Here is a 23,663-nt window from a genome sequence, read left to right as displayed (position 1 = left end):
TTAAGACCAATGTGTGTTGAGACCGAGACCAGACGAAGACCAATGTGTGTTGAGAGCGAGACCAGACTAAGACCTATGTGTGCTGAGACCAAGACCAGACTAAGACCAATGTGTGTTTAGACCGAGACCAGACTAAGACCAATGTGTGCTGAGACCAAGACCAGACTAAGACCAATGTGTGCTGAGACCAAGACCAGACTAAGACCAATGTGTGTTTAGACCGAGACCAGACTAAGACCAATGTGTGCTGAGACCAAGACCAGACTAAGACCAATGTGTGTTTAGACCGAGACCAGACTAAGACCTATGTGTGTTGAGAGCCAGACCAGACTAAGACCAATGTGTGTTGAGACCGAGACCAGACTAAGACCAATGTGTGTTGAGACTGATATTTTAATGATTTTAACCTTTCACAATCTAAAAAAAAAAAATAAAAGCTATAGCTGATCTGAGTTTAAGACACTCACTATAGATCCTGCTGTGGTTTTAGAAATTTACATTTTCAATATTTCCCAGGTAAAGTTATAACTCTGCAAATGAAATGGTTAACTTGTGCATTATAATAAACTCAAGATCACTTTGGATTTATTGGGAACAGTTTATTCAACCAGTGGTCATAAATACTTCAGCTTTAGCCGGTGCTTCTGTCCGCTCGAGAGCGATGCTGCTGTAAAGTCATGTGTAGAGTAAAGGGCCTGAGAATGATCAGTCCAGGGGCCGACACCGCTCTAATCATCATCATGGCGCCGTCTGGGACATTTACCTTCTCTCCAGACTAAGAGTCGATGGTCTGAAGCTCTTAAACACAAAGACATTAAAATCAAGATTAAACCTTGAAAGGGACTCACTTTAAACCTTATACACACACGTCTAAACTCACCTCGCAGCACACAGCATGCACTCATTGTCATATGTTACGCGATTAGTGCCACACACAGGAGCCAAGATCTCTGGGCATCCGTGAGGCCGGTAGCCCTTGCATTTAGGCTGATCACAAACACAAATGACATTGTAGAAACGCTTTACGACTAGAGCAAAACTCAGGCTTTATTTACTCACCCGTCTTGCTCCATCAGATATGGCCACTGTGAGTCAAGAAGAGGGAAAAGAAAGGATTAGAAATAATAAGTTAAGTTTATGATACGAGTAGAGGAAAACACATGTGGCTTCATTTCTCAATCCCTACAAATGAGCATAATCCTAATATCAGCTGTTTTTGTGAATGAAATCATTATTACTCACCTAGGACGCAGAGAAGGACGATGATTCCTCGAGCAAACATTGTTCCCAACCTGAGAGTCCCTGAAACTGACGATATGATCAGTGATCAATGATCCGGATATTTATAGCATTTGGCCCTTTTCCAATAACAGGTGTTCCGGTTTAACCGGTTACCGTGTTCAGGTGTGCCGTTTCGCCAGATGGGAACGATCGGCCGCAGATTCGTCAATCCCGAGCCTGTGCAAAACCTGTCCATTACAATTAAACATTTGCTCTGCATGATGCTGGCATTATTGTACAGATTAACCAAAATACAGAAATCATTCATATCACTGAACATAATCATAGCAAAAGTACAATTACTTTACTTAATTTTTTTGTGTTTATTTAAAATTAGACAAATCTGATGATATTTTAATCGTAGCCTAATAGTTTCTAGTCTAATGGTCGTGCTGCTATAAGGACAATATTCCAGTTACCGATGGTTTGACTTTTATTAATTTTCTATTGTGAGAAAATTGTGAATAAAGCCTGAATGGAAGAACCTGAATATTCAGAAATGATTGAGTTTGTGGAACAGTTTGAGTTTGTGATGTGACAGAAAAATATGAATATTTATTTATTGTCTGTCTAAGTTATAAAGAGTTCTTCCTCATACTATTATTAATCTATTATCAGTTGAAACCATGTTTTATTCATTTATTGGCTGTCTATAATTAATGTAAATATGTCAGTGTTTCCAACAGAGAGCGACAACATTACGCAAATGTCGCACGAACATTAATTTCTATAATGTCTCCTCGCAGTTCATCAGGACTCTCTCTCTCTTTAGTTATGAGACAGAATCATATTCATCCGCGCAGTCACGCAGAGCCGAAGCACAACCAGAACAATGTTCTTCCGCCGAATGCGTGCAGTTCTTTTGGGCTTTCTAGTCATCAAATAATTACCGTTTTCAACACTGATAATAATCATAAATGTGTCTTGATCATCGAATCCTCATATGAGAATGATTAGTGAATGATAACTGAAGAAATGATAAATTCAGCTTTCATCACAGGAATAAATTACACTTTACTATAGTCAAATAGAAAACATGTTTATAATATTGTTAATGACAGCTCCTTTTCATGTCTTTGTAGTTCTCTGTCTGGTCTTGTTGCCTTTATTTGGGTTTTAGGTTAAATGAAATGAACCCCAGCATGTGTCAGTCAGGCATTGTGTTTTATTAACATGGCAAATTCTGTGGCATGATTTGAACACGGCTGTATAAATAAAGGTGACTTAGCAGAACAGTTTAAGACACTCACTATAGAGTTTGCTGTGGTTTTAGAAATGGTTTGTTACAAGGTCTGTTTTTTTTAATATTTTCCAGGTAAAGTTCTCATTCTGCAAAATAAATCTCATGACTGCATTTTTTTAAATCATAGTTTATTGGTCAAAAGTGAAGCTTGTGTCCGCTTGGGAGCGATGCTGCTGTAAAGTCGTGTGTAGAGTAAAGGGCCTGAGAATGATCAGTCCAGGGGCCGACACCTACTCAAGGGCCCGGTGTGCCTATGGGAATGGGACATTCACCGTCTGAACAGATTGAGATTTCAGGATCTGAAGCTCTTAAAAACAAAGAGGTCAAGAGATTAAAACTTTGAAAGTGACTCTAAAAGTTTGTCTACAGTACTTTGAAAGTGCTGGTCTAAACTCACCTGGCAGCACACAGGTCGCACTCATTGGCGTATGTTACTCCATTGGTTCCACACACGGGCTTCCAGATGTCGTGGCATCCGGCAGTGCAGTTCGGCTGCTCATAAAGACAATGGCATTGAGTTTCTGCTCCTGGAGGAAAGCAGCGCTACAGGCTTCATTTACTCACCTCTCGTTCTCCATCAGATATGGCCACTGTTTGAGTCAAGAAGAAAAAACAAGGGTTAATGTCGACCGGTGTTGGAGTAACGCGCTACAAAGTAGGCCAATGCTTTACTGTAACTCCACTACACTTTTAGCAGTCGCGCATTTACTGAATTACTGAAATGTAAATGAGTTTGTTATTTGCACTACTCTCTTTTGAGAAAAATGAACGCTTGCAGACAAAAAGCTCAACTCTAGGCCCGGCCCGTGGTTTTTAAATCCTCCTTTGGCCTATTACACATTTTTTGCAGTCATTGAAATAATTCAGTTCAATTTAAGGTCAAAGTAGTTAGATTTCGTTTCTTTATCAAGTTAATTGGGAAAAATGTTGGGAGCATTTGTTTGTTAAATTAAAGTTATTATTTTTTTAAAGTGACAAGCGGACAGTCAGTTAACCCAACACTGTATAGCCGCGCAAATCAACTCTCGTCTAGTGATGTCCGGTTCGTGAACGAATCGTTCTTTTTAATTGGATCTTTATAGTGAACCGGTCGAACCAGTTCACCAAAGCGAACTGAATCGTTCTAAACTGGTCGCATCTCAAATCAGGGCTGATCCCACAAGTTACTGTAGTTATTAACTTTCTGCCATCAGTGACAGTCTCTCAAACTAGAAATAAAACGAATATCTTGAAGTAGATGCTGTAACTCCAATCGTTAGCTGAAGTGAGGCATGTTTTGCTGAGAGATCTGATGAACTCACGAGCAGCTGATACTGAGCATGCGCGTGTAACCGAACGTACCGGTTGTCGGATCAGCAGTACAGAATCAAAAACCGTTTCTGTCGGACACGTTCGATACTGAGAACCGATGAGCGGCGCATGCGTTTTATTTGTTCAGAGGAACGAAATTTAGGTTAAGTTTATTTAACTTCTTAATCCGCACCGGATCGTGGGCGGGGCGTCTGACGCAAGTGGGCGTGTCTCTACTTATAATTACTTTTGTTTTATACAAACTGTTCAATCAACTATCACAAACTATGCATCATTTGAAAGCTAAAACACTCAAGATTCATGTTCTGAACTCGTTTTTGCAATAAATACACCAGAGAGGAAAGGGTTAAATTAAATGCTAAAGCAGTGGCTATTTAAACATTAGCATAATGAACGCGGTACTCATCTTTCATCTCCTGACGTTCAGATCAGATCGGACGAATCCACGAAACAACAGCATACATGTCTGTGTAAGAGTCCACTCTTCAAAATGCATCCCACTTTTAATCCAAAACAACGAAAAAATAAGGGGAAAAAACTAAAAATCCTCCGTTGTTTGCATAAGCGTTTTGCGTTAAGAGTAATCAATCATGTCCATTTTCAATGAAATAGCGATTGTAAGCCTTATTTTGACAATCTCCCCTGTACTGTGGACTGTTCCGGTTATATTAAACCCTCCCAGGTCTCTCTCCTTCAATCAAAAGCTGACTAGGACACATAAATAGAAAGGGAGCTCGTCACTGGGTGATGCATCTGTCAGTCAAACTCGCCGGTCCTTTGTTGGATAAGCCAGTCAATGCCTAGCCAATGCATAGCCAGCATAGATTTGATTGATGGATGTAGTAACGAATCAAAAGACAATATTTTGCGTAGTTTCTGTAAGAGATGTCGTAAGAAGCATTGGTGAATACCTCATGCTTACTTAGCTGTTAATTAGCGTCGTCTCCACAGTTTTCATTCATCGTATCCAGCGCCTGCCAGTGTAAGCACACATACTTACACACAACGCGCAGACTAAATAAGAGACTGTTTTTATCAACTAAATGAGTTTTTTTACACTTGTAAATTCTGTAAATAGTTGTTTTAGTTATCAGGGACTGCAAATGCATTATAATTAGCAGTTTATTGCAGATTTATTTGAATAAAAACTACTCTTTACTATTACACAAATGTTCTAATATAATTGGACTTTATTGAAAGGACGCCCAGTCTTTTTTGACATAAAAGCTTACAGAAGCTACATTTTTGAGAGAATCGTCCTCAAATTTTAATCAAAGCATGATCAGACATTCAGTTTTATATTTAGGTTATTTTCAGGGCATAAAAATTAAAATCTAATATTTTTTTCCATAAGGGAATAATAAAAAAATAAAAACGTGAGTCACTTACATGTATATTTCCCCTTGTTTTAATCTGTCCCTATACTATTTGAGTTATTATGACTTTTGGGTAACATAATTTAAAGTGTCTAGTTTAAAATAAGACCACATTTATGGATATAGACCATAGGGTTTAAGAGCTGCAGACATTTTTATTTGGGGTATGTCATTTTTTTATTTATTTCTCAGCACAGGGCGAGGGTTAAGAGGTTAAAACTAATCACGTTTGGAAACATCATAAAGCTGTCACTGTATTATTTTAAAGTTTTGGAAACAATGGATTATAAAACGGTCAAAACATTTATTTGTTTTATCAATAATGCAGGATATTTTCAGAAACAGCTTTTATCTTATTTAATTTCTAAGTCGATACAGATTTTAAAATACTTGTAATCAAAACAGTAGGTTTGATATAGATTCAGCAGGTCGCAGCTCAGCACCCTGTGCTCAGCACACACACACACATACAGCGGTTCTCGAGTCAGATCGACCGGGTTGCAACAGATCACCGGTACAGAATCGAGAACCGTTTCTATCTATAACTGCCATACATATTTTTGTTATTTAACATTTTTTGTTATATTCGTTTAATCTTTTCATGAATATTGAGTGTTAATGTCAATAAGGAACTAAGGTTCATTTGTGTTGCACACAGACATTTTTAAAAGGTGCAACAGGAAATTTCGGTGAAGGCAGCGTTTTTCTCCATGTGCAGAGAGTAGCTTGTGTTTACAATAGTTGCTCGTGTTTGCTCAAAGAAGTGAAGATGTTTTTCATTTTTGTGTTTTGAACCGGGTATTTTCAAGTCAACTCATTCCCTTTTGGTTATATGCAGCCAGCGAGGTATGTGTATTACGTTTGTATTTCCTGAGTTTATTTGTATTTACCGCTTTATAGTGTATGTCAACATGTTTCTTTTATATTGTCATACTGTAGTTTGACGGTGGATTAAATTGACGGTGAATGTGATGACGGAGAAAGGATGACATGCAATAAATCCATCAGTAACCAGAACCACGGTGTCGTTTATTTCCTGGAGGGAGTGATAGTCAAACTCGGACCTGCGTCAACGTTTCCCGAAGCTGCTCGTGCCCGGCCCAGACCAACTGCGTCACACTCGGCAAGGCGGGATGTAACGTTACACAGATAAGCCCATGTTTACGTTAAGGACCTGCAGTTCATCAGTGTTTCATTAAGACATCCAAAAGTCAGACACTTAAGCTTGTGTTCTGAAAGGTGACAATAAGTTTGAACACTACAAGGGACTGTGTGTAACCTTAATGATAACTGTGATTTATCTTGTATAAGGGGAATTTATTGACATTGTCTATTGAAGAAAGTTAATTATTTAAAAGGAGTAAATAATTTGTGCACATTTAAGCAAGCTAATATTTTTCAGTTTTTTGAATTTATTCTTTTCTAAGGATGTTCACTTAATATTACCAAGTCTTTAGAGTGTTGCTTTAATTGAAAGTTGCTTAATTGAACATTGACATAATTTGATAACCAGAAAAGAAAAGAAAAGAAAAAGGAGATTTCGCTGATAATACACAACTAATTTAAGTGTGTACAGGCATTTCCCAGATAATGTAAGATGTCTCAAACAAGTGAAAGGGAAGAAGTGTTAGGGAAGTCTAGCAATGTACAACCAGCAGTACAGCCTGCAGAGCCTCGTAGAAGTGAAAGAGATCGAACATTAACAGAGAAAGGAAGGGAATTTCAGAAGGAAAAGGTGAAAGGATTATTACTTCGCTTTGGCAGTATTTATGAACGCTGGAAAGTTTTGACTAAGGTGGCTAAAAAAATCTGTAATCAAACAAGATCCCAGTGATATCCTCCAAGAACACATTAAAAGGTATTCAAAGAGAAGAAACTGAGCTGAATAGTGTTTATGATGAATACCGAAAGATTGACAGCCCAGCTCATGACATGAGACGCAAGTTGGACAGATGTGTATCCGTCACCAGAAATGTAATACAGAATGCACAGTCTCAAATTCAAGGAAATGAGGAGGAAATTATTTGGCCTGATGCTTCATCTGTATTTGCGTCTTCAACCTCCAGTGTTTCATTTCAGAGCAGTAATGCTAAGGCTAATTCCATTCACTCTGCTGTATCCTCATCCAGAAGACAAGAAGCTGCTGCTGAGTATGCACATACACAGGCTGTATTGAAGATTATGAGTGAGCAAGATAGCCAACAAGCCGAACTGCAGAGACTCGAAGCTGAGGATAAGTTGATAGTTGCAGACCAAGAAGCAGCTGCATCGACTCGCCGTCTTCAAAGAGAAAAGGAAGAAATTGAACGCAAGATAGAAAGAGAGAGACAAGAGGCTGCACTGTTAAAGAGGCAACATGAAGAGAATGCTGCAAGGAAAAGGTCAGTTGAAATTTTGAAAAGAGAACTTGAGCGTTTGGAAGAGCTAAAGAGGCTAAATGCAGCTAAAGCAAAGCTGCAAGTGTACAATGCAAATGAGTTCTATCCAACCCAAGATTTTGTACCACAAAATTCTGAGGCTGAGTTGCCGACAGATATGCAGATAATCTATCAAGCAGGTGTTGCTGATAAGCATCCACCACCGCTTAGAGATGTGACTCCAAAAAGTGAACCTCAAAATGACATACGAGAGCTGGTGAAGGTCTTAGCTGAAGCTATGACAGCAAACAGGCTACCCATTCCAGAGCCTTCAATATTTAGTGGAGATCCACTCAAGTTTAATCACTGGAAATCCTCCTTTCAGACACTTATAGAGAAAAAGAATATTCCAACCGCAGAGAAAGTCTTCTTCCTTCAAAGGTATGTCGGAGGAGCTGCTAGAGAAGCCCTAGAAGGTCATTTTCTGGCTGGTTCAGAAGATTCATACAATGCAGCATGGGACCTGCTCAATGAAAGATATGGCCAACCCTTTGTAATTGCCAAGGCTTTCCGAGACAAACTTCATTCATGGCCAAAAATAGCTTCAAGAGAGAGTGCTGAGTTGAGAAAATTTGTGGACCTTTTACGCAGTTGTGAGAGTGCTATGGCTAACAATGACAGTCTTCACATTCTTAATGATGGAATTGAGAATCAAAAACTTACTGCCAAGTTACCTGACTGGTTAAGCTCTGGATGGAACCGACAGGCCACACAATATCAACTTCAACACGGAAAGTTCCCAAGCTTCAGTTATTTTGTGACGTTCCTTTCAATGGAAGCTAGCGTCGCTTGCAACCCCATTACATCCTTCCATGCGTTACGGCAAAGTGAATCTGATAAAGCAAGGATCAGAGCCCAGAACATTATGGCCTCCAAGAACCAAACTGTAGGTGCCAAAATCTTCACAACAAACACCACTGAAAGGAAAAAAGTCACATGTGTGTTTTGTCAAAAATCAGGACACAGCTTGAACAAGTGCTATAAATTAAGAGAGAAGCCAGTTACTGACCGCGTAAAATTTATGCAAAGTGAAAAACTGTGCTTCGGCTGTTTGAGCCCTGGCCACCAGTCCAAGAGCTGCAGTAACCGGATGGTCTGTGATTTATGCTCAAGGAGGCACCCCACCTGCCTGCACGAAGAACGTTCAAAAGGGGACCAAGAACTAAAGAAAGAACAATCTAAGGAAAGAACTCAACCACCAGACGTCACAAAGGAAACAACCTCTAACAGAGTTGTACAAGACACTAATAGTACACAGACGTCAGCAATAGTGCCTGTCTATGTGTCAACGCCAAGTGATCCAGGCAAGGAAGTTCTCGTCTATGCTCTGTTAGATTCACAGAGTGACTCTTCATTCATTCTTGATGAGGTGGCAGATGTTCTTGATACAAACACTGAACAAGTTAAGTTAAAACTATCTACAATGTCATCAAAGGGGACAATCGTTCACTGTAAAAGACTTAATAGCCTACAAATAAGGGGCCTGTTTTCCTCCAAGAAGTTAACAGTGCCAACAGTTTACACTCGTGACTTCATTCCTGCTAATCGCACACACATCCCAGTGCCTGAGACAGCAAAGGCATGGCCTCATTTGGAGCATCTTGCTGACCACATCGCACCTCAAAAGGAATGTGAAATTGGTCTGTTGATTGGGTACAATTGCCCACAAGCTCTAATGCCTCGAGAAGTCGTTTGTGGAGAAGAAAGCCAGCCATTTGCTCAGAAGACCGACTTAGGATGGAGCATAGTGAGTTATGGTGACCCCGGTGAACACTACGGTGATGCAATTGGAGTAAGTCACCGCATCATCGTAAAACAAGTCATGCCAGAAGTTAATGCAATGGTCAAGCTTAAAGGAGAAGTCCACTATGTTTGCAATACCCAGATCAGTGAGATGGTCACTCCAGTTGACATAATTAAGATGCTGGAATCTGATTTCAGTGAGCAAGCTGGAGACGAGACCACCTTCTCTCAAGAAGATCTTCACTTCTTGGCTAAACTAAAAGACGGTATCAGACAGAAGCAAGACGGTCATTTTGAAATGCCCTTGCCTTTCAAACAAGACAGACCTAATCTACCAAATAATAAATCATGTGCTGTTCGACGTCTAATGTCATTAGAACGAAGGCTCAGGAGAGATCAGCAATACTGCACTGACTACTTGGGGTTTATGAAAGACATCATTGCTCGTGGCGACGCAGAAAAGGTCCCTGGAGAAGAGCTTCACAATCAACCAGTCTGGTATATTCCCCACCATGGCGTATACCACCCCCAAAAGCCTGGGAAGATACGAGTGGTCTTTGACTGCTCAGCAAGGTTTCAAGAAACGTCACTGAATGACCAACTTCTTACTGGTCCAGAGCTCACAAACACCTTGGTGGGAGTCCTTTGTAGGTTTCGCAAAGGCCCAATTGCCATCATGTGTGACGTGGAAAAAATTTTTCCACCAGTTCCATGTAAAGCCTGAGCACCAAGACTACCTAAGGTTCTTATGGTGGGAGAACGGTGATCTTGAGTCTCCACCCTCAATTTTTCGGATGAAGGTCCACCTATTTGGGGCAGCCTCCTCACCTGGATGTGCCAATTTTGGACTTAAGCATCTAGCCGCTCAGGGTCAGGATAAATTTAACCCAAGTACGGTTAAGTTCATCCAAAGGAATTTTTATGTTGACGATGGATTGGTGTGTGCAACATCTGACGCTGAAGCAATCCAACTGATTAAAGAAGCGAGAGAACTTTGCAGCACAGGCAAGCTTAGACTACACAAGTTCATCTCCAACAGCAAGGAGGTTATGAAATCAATACCGATGGACGAGTGTGCTGAAAGTGTCAAAGACATTGACATGGCTTTGGGGGAGCCACTTATGGAACGAGCTCTTGGCGTTCAATGGTGTGTATCCTCTGATGACTTCCAGTTCAGAGTGACCGTCAAGGAACACCCAAATACCAGAAGAGGAGTACTTTCTACAGTGGCTTCGATCTATGATCCATTGGGTTTCGTAGCGCCTTTTATTCTCCGTGGAAAGCAGATCCTACAGCAACTATGTCGAGACAAAGTAACTTGGGATGAGCCGCTCCCACAAGAGCTAAGAGCACAGTGGGAAATTTGGCTTCAAGATCTTCGAAACTTATCGGATGTAAGGATCAGAAGGTGCTATATCCCAGATAACTTCAAGGATGGATGTCAAGCAGTACGAACTTCATCACTTCGCAGATGCAAGTGTCATCGGTTATGGGGAATGTACTTACCTCAGAGCAGTCGACGTCAAGGGAGATGTTCACTGCACATTAGTCATGGGAAAGGCACGGGTTGCTCCTACCAAGGTAACCACAGTGCCACAGCTTGAGTTGTCGGCTGCAGTGATAGCGGCAAGAATAAGTGTTATGCTCAGAAATGAACTTGAAATAGAAGGTCTTCAAGAACATTTTTGGACTGACTCAAAGGTTGTCCTCGGCTATATAAACAATGATGCCAGAAGGTTTCATGTTTTTGTGTCGAACAGAATCCAAAGAATCAAGTCCACTACGGATCCTGCACAATGGCATTTTGTAAGGTCTGAAGATAATCCTGCGGATCATGCATCGAGAGGTCTTTCCGCAGAGCAGCTTGTTGCTTCAAATTGGTTCACTGGCCCAGATTTTATGGGAAAGAGAGCTACCCAGAGGAGATGTTATGGTGGGAGAAGTCTATGATGATGATCCGGAACTAAGAAAGGGCCTGGTGCTCTGCACCAAGGTGAGGGAGAAGAGGACATTGTTAGACCGCCTAACCAAGTTCTCAGACTGGAAAAGAGCTGTCAAGGCTATTGCTCTTCTAAAGCGTCATGCTAGGCAGATCAAGGGCACCAAAGATAAAGTAAGTGGAGCAACAAGTATTGAGGAAAGGCAAGAAGCAGAGCTGTTTATAATCAAATTGGTTCAGAGGGAAGCATTCAGCAGTGAAATCAGAGGTATAAAGCAAGGCAAAGAAGTAAAACCCAAAGACAAACTAAACAAACTACACAAACTGAGTCCGTTTGTAGATGAGCATGGTGTGCTTAGGGTTGGAGGACGTTTGACAAGATCTGTTCTTCATCCTCATGTCAAGCATCCGGCCATTGTACCAAATAAGAGTCATGTATCGTCGCTGCTTATTAAGCACTACCATGAAAGGGTGCATCATCAAGGAAGAGGAATAACAGCCAATGAATTGCGATCCAATGGAGTGTGGGTCATAGGATGCAGCAGTGCAGTTTCCTCACATATTTACAAGTGCACAACATGCAGAAGGTACCGAAGGAACACACAAGATCCTAAAATGGCTGATTTGCCAGAAGAAAGAATGGAAATGACACCTCCTTTCACATATTGTGGCATAGACTGCTTTGGACCATTCTATGTGAAGGAAGCAAGAAAGGAACTGAAGAAATATGGTCTTATTTTCACCTGTATGTGCTCTAGAGCTATACATATTGAAATGCTTGATGACCTCACTACGGATGCTTTTATCAACGCATTGCGTGGATTCATCGCAATACGTGGACATGTAAGACAGTTGAGATGTGATCAAGGCACTAACTTTGTGGGTGCAAGAGGAGAGTTCATGAATGCAATGAAAAATATGGATCATGAACAGTTAAAGGAATACGGATGTGAGTTCATAATGAATTTCCCATCATCGAGCCACATGGGAGGCGTATGGGAGAGGCAAATAAGGACGATCAGAAGTATTTTAACTGCAATGCTTGACCAGTCTGCTAAACGACTCGACAGTACTTCGCTCAGAACCTTTCTGTATGAAGTGATGGCTATTATAAATAGTAGACCTCTGACAGTAGAGCATTTAAATGACCCAACAAGCCTTGAACCTCTCACGCCCAATCACATTCTTATGATGAAGTCTAAGATAATATCCCCACCTCCAGGGGAGTTTGTGAGTCAGGATCTATACTTGCGCAAGAGATGGCGCCAGGTGCAGTTTTTGGCAAACGAATTTTGGACAAGATGGAAGAAGGAGTATCTCCTTAATCTTCAGCAAAGACAAATATGGCAGAAAGAGAAGAGAAATACGAAGGTTAATGATATTGTCATCCTGCAGGAGGACAGTTCTCCACGTAACCAATGGAGATTGGCAAGAGTGACAGAGGTGTATCCGAGCTCTGATGGAAAGGTTCGAAAGGTGAAACTGTTAATTAGTGACTCGACCTTAGACAGCCAGGGCAGACGCATATCTAAGCCAGTCTACCTTGATAGGCCTGTACAAAAGACAGTTGTACTGCTTGAAGCAGAGTAAAGGTTATGGTTGCCATTTGATTAATACAGTATTTGGTTACTGTAAGGTTTAAGGGCATACTGTATGGTTGAGATTAAGCTGTGAAAAGGTTTAAGTTGTGAGGTTAAATGACAAATAGTCATTTGGTGGGAGTATAACTGCCATACATATTTTTGTTATTTAACATTTTTTGTTATATTCGTTTAATCTTTTCATGAATATTGAGTGTTAATGTCAATAAGGAACTAAGGTTCATTTGTGTTGCACACGGACATTTTTAAAAGGTGCAACAGGAAATTTCGGTGAAGGCAGCGTTTTTCTCCATGTGCAGAGAGTAGCTTGTGTTTACAATAGTTGCTCGTGTTTGCTCAAAGAAGTGAAGATGTTTTTCATTTTTGTGTTTTGAACCGGGTATTTTCAAGTCAACTCATTCCCTCTTGGTTATATGCAGCCAGCGAGGTATGTGTATTACGTTTGTATTTCCTGAGTTTATTTGTATTTACCGCTTTATAGTGTATGTCAACATGTTTCTTTTATATTGTCATACTGTAGTTTGACGGTGGATTAAATTGACGGTGAATGTGATGACGGAGAAAGGATGACATGCAATAAATCCATCAGTAACCAGAACCACGGTGTCGTTTATTTCCTGGAGGGAGTGATACTATCGGACACGGTCGATCTTTCGGACATGTTTGATTCTGAGAACCGGTGAGCGGAGATACTGAGCATGCGTGATAGCGTCGTGACCGAACTGTTTCTCTCGGACTGGGACAGCTGATGCTGATAATACATGAGCCCGGGTGAATACTGAGGATTTGTGTAAGTAGGCCTATTATGTCAATGTAAGTTTATTTAATCCGTGTAAAACAGAGTTTGCACGACAGTGACAGTCTCTCAAACTAGAAATAAAACTAATATCTTGAAGTAGATGTTGTAACAATCTATTCAGTTCGGTGAACTGTATTTAGTGCTGTTGCAAAACATAAATGAAAAAAGTTTCCAAGATGAGGATGATGTCAATTATAATTATTACTATACTAAGTTGATTACAAATACTTTATATGGATGTGTTTGAATGTATTATCATCCGCCGGGATGATAGAAATGACGTCATTACGTAAAGACGTAAAAGAACCGGTGATCCGTTTTTTTTAACCGGATCATGGAAACGAACTGTCCCAAAGAACCGGTTCGCGGAAAAGAAGAACCGAACTTCCCATCACTACTCTCGTCTTGCCGATATTTAAACAAATTAAAAAGTGAAACACTTGGAGCGCAGATTTAACACATTTAGGCCATCATCACCACAGGAAAGAGGCGTTATATAAGGCGAGGTCAGGCTGAGCGTAGCGCTCTCAAACGAAAAGGTCTAGGCCTACACGATCTAAATAAACGCAGGTCGTCTTACACTTCTCCGCAAAATGAATATAAATCTGATCTTCAATTCCTGCGCTATGCATATTTAACGGAGTTCACCTCAAAGAAATAAAGCAGAAGAGTCGAGCTGCATCTGCTAATTTCAAGACCGCAATGAGAAGCGACCTAAGCAACAGTAAGATCATTTAGTCTCATAGCTTTAATGAAGATGATTGTGTTTGAGCGGCGAAGACACGCTCCGGTTTTCCTTGTGGTCATTTACTGAACCATGCCTTAAAGCACACTTAATGTCTGGATGTTTAAAGGCTACAAATTCTCATTTGTGCTACTCTAGAAAAGGTGAATTCAGACTAAAGAATGTCCAGACTTTGAAACGCTTCATTATGAAGAACAGTAAACTGTATTAGTGTGTATTGCAGGTCCATTTGTGACGTACATGTGGAGCCTTCAAAACAGTCGCCGTCGCTCCAGACTAAGAGTCCAGGGTCTGAAGCTCTTAAACACAAAGGCATTAAAAGCAAGATTAAACCTTGAAAGTGACTCACTTTAAACCTAAAGTACACGCATGTCTAAACTCACCTCGCAGCACACAGCATGCACTCATTGTCATAAGTTACTCCATCAGTGCCACACACAGGAGCCAAGATCTCTGGGCATGCGTTAGGCCGATAGCCCTCGCATTTAGGCTGATTAAAGACAATGACATTGTAGATTTGCTTTACGACTAGAGCAAAACTCAGGCTTCATTTACTCACCTCTCGTTCTCCATCAGATATGGCCACTGTTTGAGTCCAGAAGGAAAAACAAGGATTAAAGTTTATGATACAGCAAAAGGAAAACACATTGACATGATGCTACTTAAGCCCTTTAACTCTCTTCTAAACAGTCATAAAACACCACAATTTAGAGTACTTGCATTAAACTCCTCTATTAGTAATATTATAATTGTTATATCATCAGCTTTTACGTGATGACCAAAAGACTAAACATTGAGGGTTGTCAGGCTTTTATTAGTTCTTAAAGGGGGGGTGAAACACTCAGTTTCAGTCAGTGTCATGTCAATCTTGAGTACCTATAGAGTAGCATTGCATCCTGCATATCTCCGAAAAGTCTTTATTTTTTTTTATAATTATATAAGAAAGATGCGCTGTTCCGAGTCTTTCCGAAAAAAGCCGAGCGGGTGGGGGCGTGTCGTGTGAGCGGAGCTAAATAATGACGTGTGCAGCAGCGCGCTGTGTGTTGAGTCGAGCTGTGTCATCCCTAACAGCGGGAAAAAAACTTTATTCAAAATAAAAATGTGGCTTTTAATCAGATACAGCCATACATCTATGATCCGGAATCAGACCCAGAGGCTGCAGTTGAACAGGAGCAGCAGCAAAAACGACTAGAGCAGGACGTCTCTATGTGGTACAAGTTATACACTAACTATATAATATGCTTAGCGGCTTGTGTTATTTACATATTTATACTTGAATTATATCGTCGTATTTTTGTCTTTGAAGGTGTACATGTGGGAAGTGCAGTTGTGCACGTGTGTTTGTGTGTTTACGCATGGTTTGTGTAGACAGTAAGCGGACTAAAAAAAACAGACATTTGAAGCAATCTCACTCACCCTTCTAACGTTGGGACTGCTCCATCCTTCAGCATTAGGCGATTGGGAAAATCCGGCGTCGAGCTGGGCCTTGTTTATGAAACAGTCGGCACCGAAATGCAGCGAACAGATATAAACATTCGCGCAACTCAGTTGCTGATCCGGAAAAGCAAATTACATCCACTGTTGCCTTAACGCGGGGTTTTAGGGAATCTGTGCAGGACTGTCTTGGTCTGGCAACCAAAAACGCCATTTTTATGTGACATTGTTATGTGCACATCACCTGTCCTACAAGCATCCTACAAGCCAGCGCTTTGATGGGCGTAGCCTGTTGCTTTCGCTCTCTCCTTCGCTCTCTCTCACGCGCTTCCGGTAGAATTGTCCGTAAGGCCCATACAAGGAAATTCCGCCCCCATTAACGTCAAAGGGGACGCATGATCGAAAAAAACTTGCCGAAACTTATGACTAACCGGAAGTAGTATTTTTGACAAAGAAATACTCCCATCAAACGTCCACCTTAACTTTTGAAACTTTGTCTATGTTTAGTATGGGATTCCAAGTCTTTAACAGTGTAAAAAGATCAGTATGCATGAAACAGCATTTCACCCCCCCCCCTTTAATGAAAACACATCAGCTCTGCTATAATTCTCCCTGCCACAAGATGGCGCCGTTTCCGACACTCCTGCTCCCAAAAAACAATCAGAGAGAAGCTCCAGAGCCAAGAGGCTTCATTTCTCCATTCCTACAAATGAGCATAATCCTAATATCAGCTGTTTTTGTGAATGAAATCATTATTACTCACCTAGGACGCAGAGAAGGACGATGATTCCTCGAGCAAACATTGTTCCCAACCTGAGAGTCTCTGAAACTGACGATATGATCAGTGATCAATGATCCGGATATTTATAGCATTTGGCCCTTTTCCAATAACAGGTGTTCCGGTTTAACCGGTTACCGTGTTCAGGTGTGCCGTTTCGCCAGATGGGAACGATCGGCCGCAGATTCGTCAATCCCGAGCCTGTGCAAAACCTGTCCATTACAATTAAACATTTGCTCTACATGATGCTGGTATTATTGTACAAATTAATGAAATGCAAATAAAGTCGTCACTTAAGACAGGCTTGCTAGCATGACTATAGATTAAAAAAATGCGCCAAAATACAAATCATTGATATCGCTGACCATAGCAAAAGTACAATTAGTTCATTTCTTTGTGTTTATTTAAAATTACACAAATCTGATATTAATGTAATCGTAGCCTAACCGTGCAATGGGATAATTAACTTTTATTAATTTTCTATTGACCACCCGTGAGAAAATTGTGAATAGTCTGGAAGAACCTGATTATTCCAAAATGATTGTGATTTTGTTCAACTGTTTTGAGTTGTGATATGAATATATTTATTGTCTGTTTGTGTAAATTATAAAGAGAGAGTTCTTTATCTTTTAGCTACTATTAGCAGTTGAAACCATGTTTTATTAATTTATTGGCTATTAATGTTAATATGTCAGTGTTTCAAACAGAAAGCAACAACATTACGCAAATATCGCACGAACATTAATTTCTATAATGTCTCCCTCCTCGCAGTTCATCAGGACTCTCTCTCTTTAGTTATGGGACAGAATCATATTCATCCGAATTCATATAAAAACATACACATCTACATCTACATACATGTACACATTTGTATATATACATACACCCACACATATTTACGGCCATATCAACATACACACCCCCACATAGCTTACCGTACATAATTATTCAAGTGACCACTAACAACCCTTATGAAACAAAAATATATTGCAATATATTTGAAAATATCATGCAATATTCACATATATGGGATTTAATATTTATATTTTCCAATATATTGCAATATATTGAAAGCGGCAATCATTTGTATATTTTGCAATATATCGCATGAACATTTATATTTTATAATACCATCAATATATTATTCCACATATTAAAATATATTTCAAGAAAATATATTGGTAAATATATTTTCCTTTCATGAGGGAAGTATTACAAACCATAAAGGAGCGCTCCCGGTTTCCTACAGTACTTCTTGATACTTAAGAATCTTTTCTCTATACATTTAATTTATCGATAATCTATTAATATCCAACCATCGTTTTATTTTCCTAAATTCTGAGGTGATTAATTTTGAAAGTAGCAGTAAGTTGTCTCCTGGACCAAATGTCATCTGCAAATAATTCAATCTTCAATACTTTACAAATATCATTAATCTATAATAAAATAACTTTGGATCCAGGACTGACCCCTGTGGGACACCCCAATCACTCAGATGAATACTCTCCTAGTTTCACAGATTGTCGGTCTCTCAGATAACTGATTACCCAATTTAAAACTACCCCCTGATCCCAATGTGTACTAATTTACTGATTGATATTTCAGGATTTATAGTGTCAAATGCTTTAAGAGGAATCTAATATGGTCGTGCCAATAAGGACTATTCCAGTTAATTGATTGTTTTCCCTGATGGGAAGAGAAAATGTAATTTTTGCAGTTGATAACCAGGTGTCAAATCAACCCATTAGATAGGACTTTGCAAAAAATAAAAAGTTTCCGTCTACTCTATGGTGTTTTATAGCATTAGTGTTTGCAAGTGAGAGAAAGTGAGTGTGTAGCTTTAGAAATTATGTTACAAGGTCTGTTTTTCAATATTTTCCAGGTAAAGTTCTCATTCTGCAAAATAAATATAAACTCATGAGCACGTCGCATTTTAGTCATAATTTATTGGTCAAAAGTGAAGCTTGTGTCCGCTTGAGAGCGATGCTGCTGTAAAGTCATGTGTAGAGTAAAGGGCCTGAGAATGATCAGTCCAGGGGCCGACACCGCTCTAATCATCATCATGGCGCCGTCTGGGACATTTACCTTCTCTCCAGACTAAGAGTCGATGGTCTGAAGCTCTTAAACACAAAGACATTAAAAGCGAGATTAAACCTTGAAAGGGACTCACTTTAAACCTTACACACACACACGTTTAAACTCACCTCGCAGCACACAGCATGCACTCATTGTCATATGTTACGCGATTAGTGCCACACACAGGAGCCAAGATCTCTGGGCATCCGTGAGGCCGGTAGCCCTTGCATTTAGGCTGATCACAAACACAAATGACATTGTAGAAACGCTTTACGACTAGAGCAAAACTCAGGCTTTATTTACTCACCCGTCTTGCTCCATCAGATATGGCCACTGTGAGTCAAGAAGAGAGAAAAGAAAGGATTAGAAATAATTAAGTTTATGATACGACAAGAGGAAAACACATGTGGCTTCATTTCTCCATCCCTACAAATGAGTATAATCCTAATATCAGCTGTTTTTGTGAATGAAATCATTATTACTCACCTAGGACGCAGAGAAGGCCGATGATTCCTCGAGCAAACATTGTTCCCAACCTGAGAGTCTCTGAAACTGACGATATGATCAGTGATCAATGATCCGGATATTTATAGCATTTGGCCCTTTTCCAATAACAGGTGTTCCGGTTTAACCGGTTACCGTGTTCAGGTGTGCCGTTTCGCCAGATGGGAACGATCGGCCGCAGATTCGTCAATCCCGAGTCTGTGCAAAACCTGTCCATTACAATTAAACATTTGCTCTGCATGATGCTGGTATTATTGTACAGATTAATAAGGGATGTCATTACTTGTGATGGCAAAGGTTGCTCAACAAAAACGCAAATAAAGTCGTCACTTAAGACAGGCTTGCTAGCATGACTATAGAGAGAAAAAATGCGCCAAAATACAAATCATTGATATCACTGACCATAGCAAAAGTACAATTAGTTCATTTCTTTGTGTTTATTTAAAATTACACAAATCTGATATTAATGTAATCGTAGCCTAACCGTGCAATGGGATAATTAACTTTTATTAATTTTCTATTGACCACCCGTGAGAAAATTGTGAATAGTCTGGAAGAACCTGAATATTCCAAAATGATTGTGATTTTGTTAAACTGTTTTGAGTTGTGATATGAATATATTTATTGTCTGTTTGTGTAAATTATAAAGAGAGAGTTCTTTATCTTTTAGCTACTATTAGCAGTTGAAACCATGTTTTATTCATTTGGCTATTAATGTTAATATGTCAGTGTTTCAAACAGAAAGCAACAACATTACGCAAATGTCGCACGAACATTAATTTCTATAATGTCTCCCTCCTCGCAGTTCATCAGGACTCTCTCTCTCTTTAGTTATGAGACAGAATCATATTCATCCGCGCAGTCACGCAGAGCCGAAGCACAACCAGAACAATGTTCTTCCGCCGAATGCGTGCAGGTTTACATAAAATAAATAATAAATGTTGTGTCAATCCGGCACTTTTATGTTTTATTGGCATGGCAAATTATAGCAAACAGTGCTCAAACAACAGTTGTTAGCTGAATACTTTAATAATTGACACTGAATATGAAGATAAGCTCCAGTGAAATATCTCCTCAACCCTGGATGGTGTGTTTGTCCTTCATTATGTGTGTATTCTGAGAGGCCGTTTGTCTGCGGATGATGAGGTTATGGTACGTGTCTGAGTTTACAGTGAGTCTGTCTGTAGCCTACAGTAGATTATGTAGAAACTATTGTTTATGGAGGACAAAAGGAGCACAGATGTACAGTATTTCACAATAACTGAAGACTAGATGTGAGGTAACCAGACCAAGACCAATGTGTGTTGAGACCGAGACCAGACCAAGTCCAATGAGCGTTGAAACCAAGATCTGACTAAGACCAATATGTGTTGAGACCCGAGACCAGACTAAGACCGATGTGTGTTGAAACCGAGACCAGACTAAGACCAATATGTGTTGAGAACGAGACCAGACTAAGACCAACGTGTGTTGAGAACGAGACCAGACTAAGACCAATATGTGTTGAGACCGAGACCAGACTACGACCAATGTGTGTTGAGACCGAGACCAGACTAAGACCAATGTGTGTTGAGAACGAGACCAGACTAGGACCAATGTGCGTTGAGACCCAAGACCAATGTGTGTTGAGACCGAGACCAGACTAAGACCAGTGTGTTGAGACCAGACTAAGACCAATGTGTGTTGAGACCCGAGACCAATGTGTGTTGAGAACGAGACCAGACTAAGACCAATGTGCGTTGAGACCCGAGACCAGACTAAGACCAGTGTGTTGAGACCAGACTAAGACCAATGTGTGTTGAGACCGAGACCAGACTAAGACCAGTGTGTTGAGACCAGACTAAGACCAATGTGTGTTGAGACCGAGACCAGACTAAGACCAATATGTGTTGAGACCGAGACCAGACTAAGACCAATGTGTGTTGAGACTGATATTAATGATTTTAACTGATAGCCTTTCACAATCTAAAAAAAAAAAAAGAAATAAATAAAAAGCTATAGCTGATCTGAGTTTAAGACACTCACTATAGATCCTGCTGTGGTTTTAGAAATTTACATTTTCAATATTTCCCAGGTAAAGTTATAACTCTGCAAATGAAATGGTTGACTTGTGCACTATAATAAACTCAAGATCACTTTGGATTTGATCATTTATTGGGAAGTTGTTAAGCAGCAGTCAGTGGTCATAAACGCTTCAGCTTTTGCCGGTGCTTCTGTCCGCTCGAGAGCGATGCTGCTGTAGAGTCACGTGTGGAGTAAAGGGCCCGAAAGAGTCAAACTCAAGAGGCCTCAGTCGGCGTAATCCCACACACTCTGGGACAGCGGCCTTCATTCCAGACCAAGAGTTGTGGGTCTGAAACTCTTAAAAACAAAAGGTGAAGATTAGTTTGAAAGTGACTAAACTTTGTAACCTACAGTTCTTGGTTTGAAAGTTGCTTGTCTAAACTCACCTGGCAGCACACAGCAGGCACTCATTGGCGTACGTTACTCGATTGGTTCCACACACGGGCTCATAGATCTTTGGGCATGCACCGGGCGGCCGGTTGCAAACAGGCTGCTCACAAAAACAATGACATTTAGTTTCTGCACCTGGAGGAAAGCAGCTCCGGCTTCATTTACTCACCTCTCGTTCTCCATCAGATATGGCCACTGTTTGAGTCAAGAAGGAAAAACAAGGATTAAAGTTTGATGCAGTCTAAATAGTTCAGTCTTTTTAAAAGGTGCACAGTAACACTTCAGTAAAACGCCCAAAAGCCACCAGGCCAGTGTTACACAGTTTGTTCAGTTGAGAACTTGCAATATCCCAAAGGTTCCCAACTAAGCTATTTGTAAATCATGAGAAAGTTGCCATTTTAACCAATGAACCGGGACGTGAGGGCGTGGCCTGTCGATGACATCATATCTGCATTACCCTCGGCTTTTGCCTGAACGCGACACTTCCAGAAACTACTCTAGAAAAGGTGAACTCAGACTGATGTGCAGACTTGAAACGCTTGCATAGTGTGATCTGTGATGTGATTACACCCCTCATGAAAGTGAACCTTTTATTACTAAAACATTATAGTTAGACTACGGTAACCGGCTAACTGCAGATTAACCATACTCCAGCCATAGTTTAACCAGAGTCGCACAACTTCATTTAGATCCATGTCGGAGCTCGTATTGTTTTCAGAGAAACGTGATCATTGACTAACTTTCTTTACGGTCACGTGAACGCTTCACTTTTCATGTCGGGATGTTTGAACCCAGGCCGCTTCTGAATCCATTTACTAGATTTTGATCCTATTCTGCCATAAACAGTAGGCATAGGCTATTAAACCATAAAAATAGAGCACCATTTATATTAAACTCCACTGTTGGTACAGTTATATTTATTAACAGCCTTTAATACGTTAATTAATGATTTAAAAACACTAAATATTGAGGGTTGTCAGGCGTTTAGTAGGCTAGTTCTTAAACACGTCGGCTCCGCTATAATTCTCTGCCACAAGATGGCGGCGCTTCCAACACTAATGCTGCACTAATACCGGTTTCCGAAACAATCAGAGAAAATCTCCAGGGATCCAAGAGGCTTAATTTCTCCATCCCTTCAAATGAGCATAATCCTAATATCAGCTGTTTTTGTGAATGAAATCATTATTACTCACCTAGGACGCAGAGAAGGACGATGATTCCTCGAGCAAACATTGTTCCCAACCTGAGAGTCTCTGAAACTGACGATATGATCAGTGATCAATGATCCGGATATTTATAGCATTTGGCCCTTTTCCAATAACAGGTGTTCCGGTTTAACCGGTTACCGTGTTCAGTGCCGTTTCGTGTGTGTGTGTGTGTGTGTGCGCGCGCGCGCGCGCGCCCAGCTCCTTGCCTGCATTATTTTGACATATGCAGTGTTTTGCAGTGTTCATTGTCTTATCCAAAATAATCTTATTTTGAATTTCTAAAAAAAAATAAAAGAAAAAAATAAAAATAACGGTCTTTTATTTACAAAATATTTTGTCTGGGAATGCTTTTTTTTTTTTAAAAATTAACTCAGATAACATTTAAAGCGGTCGTAAGGCACAACATGCCCCACCTGTGGGACTGGAGAGATTTTACTATCATAATGATTACAGCACACACAATTATCCATGAGCTTAATAAATGTTGCAGATATCCACAAACAAATGCCTTTCAACTTGTGTGGGCAAAATTCAGAATTGTGCAGCGATTTGTACAAACAGTTTTGTGATTAAAACAATGTTTGCTTTTGTATTAGAATATATTAGATGTGGTTTTATGTCAAAGGAAGCTTTTGTTTGCATAAGTAAAGTTAGATTTATTGATTTGTGATCCTTTTAATCATCTAAAGGGTTCTGTTGAGGATGTTTTTCTATACTGTATTTTTATGTCATGCACTATGATCATACTGCATTA

The 23,663-nt window shown here is 40.1% G+C and overlaps 2 protein-coding genes across 3 annotated transcripts; both read right to left on the bottom strand.

The window, feature by feature from the left end:
* Positions 1-465: 465 nt before the first annotated feature.
* LOC137092522 (serine protease inhibitor Kazal-type 1-like) lies at positions 466-22,976 on the bottom strand. 2 transcript variants are annotated; one of them, XR_010908305.1, is made up of 5 exons: positions 22,895-22,976; positions 21,871-21,896; positions 21,698-21,801; positions 21,423-21,608; positions 466-606 (listed from the first exon to the last, which is right to left on the bottom strand). XR_010908305.1 is itself a non-coding variant. In XM_067456791.1 (4 exons), the coding sequence occupies exons 1-4, from the start codon at positions 22,932-22,934 to the stop codon at positions 21,527-21,529; spliced, it is 252 nt and encodes an 83-aa protein (XP_067312892.1). In that variant the 5' UTR covers positions 22,935-22,975; the 3' UTR covers positions 21,390-21,526. The 2 variants fall into 2 exon arrangements, 1 of the variants encoding a protein (XP_067312892.1); XM_067456791.1 differs by lacking the exon at positions 466-606 and having other exon boundaries at positions 21,390-21,608; positions 22,895-22,975.
* Positions 2,632-19,270, bottom strand: LOC137092520 (thrombin inhibitor rhodniin-like). Its single transcript, XM_067456789.1, has 7 exons — positions 19,230-19,270; positions 15,015-15,040; positions 14,839-14,945; positions 14,696-14,754; positions 3,089-3,114; positions 2,922-3,016; positions 2,632-2,831 (listed from the first exon to the last, which is right to left on the bottom strand). The coding sequence occupies exons 1-7, from the start codon at positions 19,267-19,269 to the stop codon at positions 2,759-2,761; spliced, it is 426 nt and encodes a 141-aa protein (XP_067312890.1). The 5' UTR covers position 19,270; the 3' UTR covers positions 2,632-2,758.
* Positions 22,977-23,663: the final 687 nt, after the last annotated feature.

Source organism: Pseudorasbora parva, chromosome 11 (assembly GCF_024679245.1).
Source record: "Pseudorasbora parva isolate DD20220531a chromosome 11, ASM2467924v1, whole genome shotgun sequence".
Lineage (NCBI taxonomy): Eukaryota > Metazoa > Chordata > Actinopteri > Cypriniformes > Gobionidae > Pseudorasbora > Pseudorasbora parva.
Note: the sequence above shows the minus strand (reverse complement) of the source record. Positions and strands in the feature narration are given on the sequence as shown.